Below are 10,105 nucleotides of genomic sequence, written 5' to 3'. Positions count from 1 at the left end.
AGATATTTCCTAGCAAAAGTTATATTTACTCAAATCATGAGAATTTGCTTTCTCTTCCTCTCTATGTACATATGTATTTATATAATCTTTTATTTATAAGAAGATAAGGACTCTGAAATACTAATTGTCAATCAAAAATAGGTTCCAGGGCTGGAGAGATGGCTTAGCGGTTAAGCGCTCGCCTGTGAAGCCTAAGGACCCTGGTTCGAGGCTTGGTTCCCCAGGTCCCACGTTAGCCAGATGCACAAGGGGGCGCACGCGTCTGGAGTTCGTTTGCAGAGGCTGGAAGCCCTGGCGCGCCCATTCTCTCTCTCTCTCCCTCTATCTGTCTTTCTCTCTGTGTCTGTCGCTCTCAAATAAATAAATAAATAAAATATTAAAAAAAAATAGGTTCCAGTAAAATGAATGAAGAGAGTTGAAACCTATTTAAAACTCACAATACATAGTGGCAGGGGTATTTGCAGCCATTATAAACACATAGCCCCAGTTTACCATTTTGTCATTGCAGATGAACTGTGTTAACCACCCCTAACCCTGTGATGCCTTTATATATGTTTTCTTTGTCCATCCAATTTCATCTTCCCAAACATCTGGTATCTTTCTTCCCTTCAATATTTACTATTATTACTTTTTTTGTTTTTATTGTATTGTATTATATTTGTTTTTATTGTATTGTATTTTTTTTAACTTTTAAAATTTATTTGAAAGTGACAGACAGAGAGAGAAAGAGGCAGAGAGAGATAAAGAGAGAGAGAGAGGAGAGTGGGTGTGCCAGGGCTTCTAGCCACTGCAAACAAACTCCAGACACGTGTGCTCCCTTGTGCATCTGGCCAACGTGGGTTGTGGGAAATGGAGCCTTGAACCAGGGTCCTTAGGCTTCACAGGCAAGCACTTAACTGCCAAGCCATATCTCCAGCCCTCTTATTTTATTTTATAATAGGTTCCACAGAAATGTTATTCCATTGCCCCCTGTTCATAAGAAATGAAATAATGACCCACAAATGTCTTTGAACAATTATTCAACATAATCCAAACATACACCTTTTTCAAATATTTTTCTCCTAATCAAACTTACATATAATATTGCACTAAAATTTTTATGATATTAATGTTCTATAAAATATTAACACATAATTATAAAACTAAAATAGAATATCTTCATTTTTGTTAAACTAAACATATGATCCTCAGACATGTATAGTTTTTTTCTGTCTTTTAAAATTTATATATATAATATATATATATATATATATATATATATATATATATAATTTTATTGACAACTTTTATACTTACAGACAACAAACCATGGTATTTCCATTCCCACCCCACTTCCCTCTTCATAACTCTGCTCTCCAACATATCCTCATATCCCCTCCCACTCCCCATTAGTATCTCTTTTAATTTTATGTCATCATCTTTTTCTCCTATTATGAGGGTCTTGTATAGGTATTGCTAGATATCGAGGCCAATTCATTCCAGACAGGTGTATGTAAGGACTGGTACCCTTCCTTTGGCTCTTACATTCTTTCCACTACCTCTTCCACAATGGACCCTGAGCCTTGGAGGGTGTGAGATGTTTCAGTGCTAGACACTCTGTCCCTTCTTCTCAGCACTATGTTGCCTTTGGGTCATCCCAGTGGTCACTCCCATCTGAAAAGAGAAGTTTTTCTAATCAGAAGTGAGAGAAGCATTAGTATTTCAGGACAATTTGGTAAGAATAATACATGCATTTATCCAGACATGAGCATGATTTAGACCCCTAAGGCTCATGACCTCCCCTGCCATAGGCTTTTGATTAGGTTTTCAGTACCAGACATGTATTCCCACCCATAGAGTGAGCCTTCAAGTCCAATTACAGAGCAGTTGGTTTTCCCCAGATCAGACATTCCACTATTGAACTCATACAGTAATGTGGCCTGTCTGGCCAAACTTGAGGCCTCTAGTGTCCACCATTTTCAATGTTGATGAATTCTGTCTCCCATAAGGCTGTATACAGCGCAGCTTTTTCCAGCTTTCAGTTGGCTGAGCTATAGGGAGAAGGTTTTTTGCTCAGCACCTGTTTGATTTCTCAGTTACTTTGCCACTCAGGCATGTGAAGTCTTCAGCAATAGGTCTTACTATCTCTTTCTCACTGGAAACCAAAGGCCTTGGCAATAGCCTATAAGGTTTTGAAGGCAACAGGGGACCTCCCTGGCCAACAGCTCACTGGAAGGTATCCTTTCCCTGGCACTAAAAAATTTCTAGTAGCAATCTATGGCGTCTAGATGCCATTATTCAAGAAAGTAGATTTTCATATGTCTTATTCAGAATATCTTGAATTTTGATTAACCCTCCCCCAACCATTCTTTTATACAATCTCTATCCCTGACTTCACTTAGGCCTTTCCCTTCCCTGTAATCTATTATTCTACTTACATGTACATGTGTTTTATAGAAAGGAAGGCATGGAGTTCAACTACCATATGTGTTATGCCAAAATTTTTCTAAAGAATAATTTATTTATATTTGAGAGAGAGAGAGAGAGAGAGAGAGAGAGAGAGAGAGAGAAAGGGAGGGGTATAGAGAATGAGTAAGCCAAGGTTTCTAGCCTCTGTAAATGAACAAATGAACCCAGACATATGTGCCCCCTTGTGTATGCATCTGTCTTACATGTGTTCTGGAGAATCAAACTGGGTTCCTTAGGCTTCACAGGCAAATTCTTTAACCACTAAGCCATCTCTCCAGCCCACAATCTTGTTTTCTGATACAAATTAATCATATATATTTATTTATATATGTGCACACACATGTCTGTGTTAAATCAACAGTAAAAGCCATTCTTGGCCAATGAATAACAAATTACTAACAAAATAATTTCTAAAATTTTCAAGATGATTTAACAATAGATTAATCTTATGACAGAACACATTATCACCTGTATGGGTCCTTTTGTTTTTCCTTTTTATTTTTCTGAGTGAGAGTCTCACTGAGCAGCCCAGTCGTTGCAAGAACTCTTCTTCTACTACCTGGTGCATCTTCCCCAGTAAGGCAATACTGGTGTTATGTGTGTACCACTCTGGAGGTACCTATATTTGGTTACTTAGTTTTTACTTTCTGCAAACTTCATTCTTCTGGGGGTCAAAGAAATAAATAAACAATTAGTTTTTTGATAGGAAAAGTTAGTTTCTTTCAAAAAAAAATTGTGATATCTTCTTTGTCCTTTTGTTAATTCAAATGAAATATTATTGCTGACATTTCTCAATGAAACCTGGACAATAAGATCCGCTCCATAGAAGTCAGATGCACACAGTGATCAGTAGCAAGGAAGCTGGAAATTCTAATAGCCAAAAGCATGGGGGTATCAGAAACATAAATCCATAGATAAGAGAAATTTAGCTATGGACTCCCTAATTAAAAGATATGAATCTGGATCCTCGGTCCAGTGGGTGGCAGTGTTTTGTTCAAAGGTCAGAGAACAGCACCCACTGGACACACTGTGCAGAGATCCAGCATAAGTCAGCATGCAGGGATGGCAGAGTGTGGAGACCCTAAGGTTATTGCAAGACTTCTCACAGGGGTCTGATACCGTTTGAAATGCCTGGCACCTTGTGTTTTCGCAAGTCTCCTGACAGCCACAGTGAGCTCAGTAGACAGACGGGTCAGTGCCAAGAAAGAAGCTGGTAGTGCTGAAAACCAAGTTCTCAAGGTAGGAGCAGCCAGAGGAGGACGGGCCTGGAATTGGACTGGTACCTAAAGAGTCCAAATAAAGTCTCTGGAATAGCTGTTATATCACATGGCAAGAAGGGCATTTCTACCCCTTTCACTATTGCATTATTACACTCTATGGATTTGAAAGTGATGAGCTCATCATTCCTCTACTTGCATTCTCATTTGCACAGTAATAAATCTGCAATATTTTTGGTAACTTTACCTGCCTTATTTACTACAACGTTGTATTTTATGGTTGTATAATGTTTTCTTTATAATGCAAAACCAATTAGCTTCACGGTGTCAGAAATGCTCACTGTGTTTGCATTAATGAGCATGTCAACTTGGCTGTGAGTATCCTGCTTTTTTCTGCTGGTGTAGCATTCCTGTCTCTCTGCTTCTGATTTTTCTGTCCAGGAAGAAAAATCTATCTGTCTCTAAGGGTGGAGAAAGATTTTTAAGTGACACTTTATAATAAATAGAACTATGTCAAGGAGTCATAATATATTTGTAGCATATCTAAACATAAGTAGAAAAATGCCTATATGACTATGACATCAAGGTCGTGAAAAACTTGAAAATTCAAATTATTTTGCTAAATTCAGTAAATTGATTAAAGGAAAATAATGAAATGATAACCAAATAAATCTATGTAACAAAATAATATAATAAACATATAAGTTTATACAAGTGTGTGTGTGTGTATGTATTTATATATATCATATATATATTTATATATATATATGAAGAAATGCTGTTGGTTTATATAAAGAGAGATCAGAAGACATAGAAATGCACATGATTTTTTCTTTGTGTCTTGCTGTGTGATGACCATACTGCTTTTAGATTCTGTGTCAGGATAACCATCACCAGAAGTGGGACCTTGACCTTGGACCTGAATAATAAGCTAAGATAAACCACTTTTCTTTTTAACTCCCTCAATCTGAGGTATTGTACTATTAGCAACAAAATATGTACTTAGACCCTCACTGTGAGTGAAAACAGTTCACTACTGACATTTTGAAGGTGGAGATTAGAGATAAAGATAATAATTTACTTTTGTCAGGACAGCCTCCACAATAGTGTTTTCTAATCATTGCCCTTGAATGGCTGCTCTTTAGAATTCCTATTTGATATCTCTTTCCTCAACTTATATGATAGCTTTTAGTCTGCAATTTCTCTTTATTTAAGTTTCCTCTACATCATTTTTCCAATTCCAAAATAACAGTTTATTCCTCTAAAATGTATCCCCTTAATAAATTTTCATTCTCTTCCTGAAATTCTTAAATATAACAAATATGGTGCAAAAACAGTAAATGTGCTCTTTGAAATATACATATCACAAACCCCTTAATGTAGGATTACTGAAGGTTTTGAACTTACACTGTTCCGCATATCTTTAGGCTAGAAATCAGATCCTCCTCCAAACACACCTCTTCTACCCAGATGGCTAGAAATCTAAGTTTTAATAAAACACCTGAGTCTACATTCAAACTACTACTGTGTGTGTGTGTGTGTGTGTGCGCGCGCGCGCGCGTGCACGCACGCGTGCATGCATGTGTGTGTTTAGACTGTCAGACCAGCAGAACTGCCTTCAAGTCATGCAGTATTCCTCAGAGGTGCAGCTTCCTATATTGTCACCTGTGTTAAGAAGGGCTTTTCTATGATGCCGCTGCCTTTGAGTCACCCATGTTCCTGTAAGCAACCTCTCACCCTGCTCTGTGAATAGCCACAGTTAAACTCGGTAGTTTAATAAAATTGGTTTTGGTGCAATCAAGCTTTGCTCGGTCATCTGTTCCCTAGCTAGGATGAATACCCTTGTGTTCATTTCTCCCCAGAGAAAAAGTTCCTCAGGACAGGTAGATACAAGAGAAAAAGAAGGGGTGGGAGGGTAAATATGTAGGTCAAAATTAAATGTAATATGGCCAAAAGATCCCTATACAAGCCTCCAAATATCATACTGGATTAAAAATCAACACTATTTTCTAGTTAAAGGAATTTTTAAAAAAATATATAAGAACATGATTTTTCTCTCTAACTGCTTTCAGTATTTTTTCTTTGGTGTGTGTGTTTGGAATTTTGATTATAATATGGCAAGGAAAGGTTCTTTCCAGGTTTTGTCTGGCTGGGGTTCTAAAGGCTTCCTGTATCTGCATTGGCACCTCTTTCCCAATTTGGGGGAAATTTTCTTCTATGATTTTGTTAAAGACGCCTACTATGCCTTTGGAGTGGAATTCTTCTCCTTCTACTATGCCCTGAATTCTTATATCTGATCTTTTCATAGTGTCCTGAATATCTTGAAATTCCCACTCATACTTTTCTATAAGTTTGTCTTTCTCTTTGTTGGACTGTATTAGATCTGCCACCTGGTCTTCTAGCTTAGATATTCTGTACTTTCCCTCATCCATCCTACTGGTGAGATTTTCTACAGAGTTTTTTATTTCATTAACTGTGTTCTTCATTGCTAGTAATTCTGACTGGTGTTTCTTTATTATTTCTATTTCCTTATTTATGTCTTGTATTGCCTTCTTTATTTCATTAAATTGGTGTCCTGCATCTTCTTTGATTCCTTTGATTTCCTCTTTGATTCTTTTGATTTGTTCTTTGACCTCTTTGAACATATTTACAATCATTCTTTTGAACTCTTATTCATTTCCTCTAACTCGTTCTCACTGGAGGATATTTCTGATGCATTAATACTTTTAGGAACATAGAAAAGAAAACTCAAGACGGATAGTTCAGGTTAATAACATACTACTCATGTTTTAATAACCTCAGACAAATTAGACTATCTAAAGATATTTAGTAATTACTACTTTGAGTTTTCTAGTATGATGTGCTCAAATATTTATTTCAGAGGTTGTCACAAGCACCAAGACTAACTTACATTGATGACAACTGATGACAAAGATCCAAATCTTAACAATCATACTTCAAGTGCAGCAGGTGGATGTGAGTAATCCAGACCATAACTTGGAAAGTGCAGTATGCAAATACATTCCTAATCACACAAAGCCACATTTGAAAAGTGCTGTCTCAGAGAGCATACTGTGCTTAATTAATTTATTAACACCGATTAGTATTTGTACCACTTGAATTTTAATTGCATTATATGCTTACAAATGATAGGTATCTGCCCCTAAGTGTTATAGCTAGTACTAGATTTACCCAATCCATAACACTACAAAATCTCTTCAATCATTGTCCTCTTTCTTATATTTGGGTTCAGTTTTGTCCTGACATTTTTCTTTGTTTTTGTTTGTTTGTTTTTCTGTTTTGTTTTTTGAGGTAGGCTCTCACTCTAGGCTGATCTGGAATTCACTATGGAGTCTCAAGGTAACCCCAAATTCATGGCGATCCTCCTACTTCTGCCTCCCAAGTGCTGGGTTTAATGACGTGCTCCACCATGCCTGGCCTTTGTTCTGACTTTTGTTTACATATTTTAAAATAAAATTGCATGTTAGAATCCTAGTATAAAATCATCCCGGGCTGGAGAGATGGCTTAGTGGTTAAGTGCTTGCCTGTGAAGCCTAAGGACCCCGGTTCAAGGCTTGATTCCCCAGGATCCACGTTAGCCAGATGCACAAGGGGGCACACACGTCTGGAGTTCATTTGCAGTGGCTGGAGGCCCTGGCGTGCCCATTTTCGCTCTCTATCTCCCTCTTCTCTCTCTGTCTGCTGCTCTCAAATAAATAAAAAATAAAAGAAAAAAATCATCCAAGTGTTTCATTGTTGGAAAATATCTGTATTTCCTTTCATTTTTAATAGACACTAATCATACTATTTGGAATTTAAAGTTTTAATTCTTTAGAAATTTAGATGTTATTTAAAAACATATTTTATTCATTTGTTTCAAGCACAGGAGAGAGGGGAGAAGAGAAAGAGAATGAGAATGAGTAAACCAAGACATCTTGCTATAGCAAATAAATTCCACATGTACTGGGAAATTGAACCTGGGTTGTCAGGCTTTGTAAGAAAGTGCCTTTAACCATTGAACCATGTCTCCAGCCCATAAATTGTTATGTTGCTTGTCTGCTTGATTGTGTGTGTATAAAGATATATGTTATCAGCCTAGTGGCTGAGAGTTTGGAGGCAGGTGTCTTATCATCACATCAGCCCAGCCTGCCCCTCTGGATACTTTTAAGTTTTCTCCTTTTGTACTTACCAGCATCATTCAAATGTAGTTGAGTGGGGTAGCTCCATTCCCAGTGAGAATCCCTGTCTCAAAATGCAAGGTGGCAAGTCATTAAGGAGGGCTCCTAATGTCTACCTGTACCCTTTACATGAGCATGCTGACATGTGTACAAACATGAACATGCATAAACACATTTACATATATGCACAAAAATAAAAATATCCTAGAGCCAGGCCTAGTGGTGCACACCTTTAATCCCAGCAGCCGAGAGGCAAGAGGTAGGGGGATTCTTTTCAAATTTTAAATTGCTTAATTTAATTGAAACATAAAAGCATAAAATTGTTCATATTAATGATTAGCATATGATTTGCAAATAATGTGTCAGGCAATATTAAGTGAGAGGAACACATTTTGTGGTCTTAAGTATTTATCACTTAATAAAATATTTTATTTATTTGAGAGAGAGAGGGAGATAATGGGTGTGCCAGGGCATCCAGCCACTGCAAACAAACTCCAGAGGCGTGCACCACCTTGTGCATTTGGCTTATCTGGGTACTGGAGAATTGAACCAGGATCCTTTGGCTTTGCAGGCAAACACCTTAAACACTAAGCCATCTCTCCAGCCCTATTTATCACTTCTTTATGGCAAAAACATTCAAAATGCCTTCTAGCCTATTGAACCATAAAAATCACAAACTGTTATCCATTGTCATCCCAATATGCACAAAATATTTCTTTTGGAGTTTATATATTTGTATATTAGCAGGTTTGTAGCCTTGGCTACAAAAAAATAAAAACTAATGAAAGTAGAAACAGACAATTGAATATGAATATCAAATCAAAGTATGGTAGAATTGGTAAATAAAATAAGATAATACAAACTTCATCTTCAATGCAGATTTTAACTTTATTTTGAGTTAGTTTATTTATAGATTTTTCTCAAATGAAATCAGTCAGCCAGCGTTTAAGGTCACAGAGAAAATGACAAGTTGATCATCAGGGAATAAGAGCGTATTTTCTGTCACAGGTCAGCAGGATGGAGAATTCAGTAAGATCGCCAGTAGAATCAGCATCGTGGTCTGTAACAAGAAGACTGGAAGGTTCTAGAAGGCAAGCAGGATGGGCGGCAGAACCCAGATCCGTAGCCCAGGGATGAGAAGCCACAGGGTCTGAAGCCACTGGATCCACAGCTCACTGAGTAAGAGCTTCTAGACCCATAGCCCAGGGAGTGGCAGCTGCTGGGGCCACAACCCTGAGAGCTGGAGGGAGGTGTCTGGCAGGGGCTGCAGAGCCTGGAGACAGAGGGGCGGTAGCAGGACGTCCCGCAGGGGATGCGCACCGCTTGGGACGTGTGGCATCGGATGGGCTGGAAGCAGGTGTCGTGACAGGCGCTGTGGAGAGAGGATCTCTGTTGGCAGATTCTGGGAGAGTAGACGTTAGTGCTGTGAACCAAATGTCGAGGGTAGAAGGAGCCACACGAGGAGCGTGGATACTGCAGGTGGTCCCCGTGGGGGAGAGAGGAGGTTCCAGCGCAGCAGCTGTAGGACATGTTAGTAGTGGATGTGCGTCCAGCTGTGTATAACTGAGCTTTTGAGTTTGAATATCATCCCTGGTCAGGGCTCTTATATACTGGCAGAAGTGGGTGGGGCACCTCACTGTGTCATTTTTCTCGGACTGCCTTGGCTGTCCTGTGTTTCTCAGTATTCTTTGTAATTGTAATTAACTAACTTCCTTCATCTTTTATTTATAGGTGAACTCATTTTGCTTTTATAGGTCTGAGTCAATGAAATGGATTTATGGAAAAATGCTATGACTATTTAATTTAGTCCTCCGTCATTATGGTCAGGAAATCCCCCTTGGGTTCTCACACTATAATTGTACTGCATTCCTGTGTCTTGTAAGGGAATTATTTCTTCTTAGCATAGGGATGTCAGGCAGTTATCTTTCTTTTGGTCTAGGTCTGAATGGAAAAAAATCCAGTCTTGACAAGAAAGTATTTAAAGATTGCTCCTTCATCAAACAATTGATTCACCCTGGGAAGTATGTTCCATCTCAGTGCTTAGTATGTCCACTCTATGCTATATAAAAAATACATCAAAAGAATTGTCTTTATGAAAATCAGAGTAATCCTCAACAGACATGATAAAAAATAAGTTAGGTAAACGAAAGCACAAGAACAACCAGACAAGACTATTATAGACTACATGTAGATAAACAGTAGAAGACAAGGCTGAGATGAGGTAAGAAACAAGTGACATAGACAGAAGGAAGGACAGTACTG

The 10,105-nt window shown here is 38.1% G+C and overlaps 1 protein-coding gene across 1 annotated transcript; it reads right to left on the bottom strand.

Moving 5' to 3' along the window:
- Positions 1–8,890: 8,890 nt before the first annotated feature.
- LOC101596891 (keratin-associated protein 13-1-like) lies at positions 8,891–9,373 on the bottom strand. The gene has a single exon (XM_004654557.2). It carries the CDS (start codon positions 9,371–9,373, stop codon positions 8,891–8,893), a length of 483 nt encoding a protein of 160 aa, XP_004654614.2.
- Between the last annotated feature and the right edge of the window lie 732 nt (positions 9,374–10,105).

Source organism: Jaculus jaculus, chromosome 5 (genome assembly GCF_020740685.1).
Source record: "Jaculus jaculus isolate mJacJac1 chromosome 5, mJacJac1.mat.Y.cur, whole genome shotgun sequence".
NCBI lineage: Eukaryota > Metazoa > Chordata > Mammalia > Rodentia > Dipodidae > Jaculus > Jaculus jaculus.
Note: the sequence above shows the minus strand (reverse complement) of the source record. Positions and strands in the feature narration are given on the sequence as shown.

Excerpts from the sequence above, each read along its gene's own strand:
- LOC101596891 (XM_004654557.2), bottom strand. The coding sequence starts at position 9,373 with ATGTCCTACAGCTGCTGCGCTGGAACCTCCTCTCTCCCCCACGGGGAC.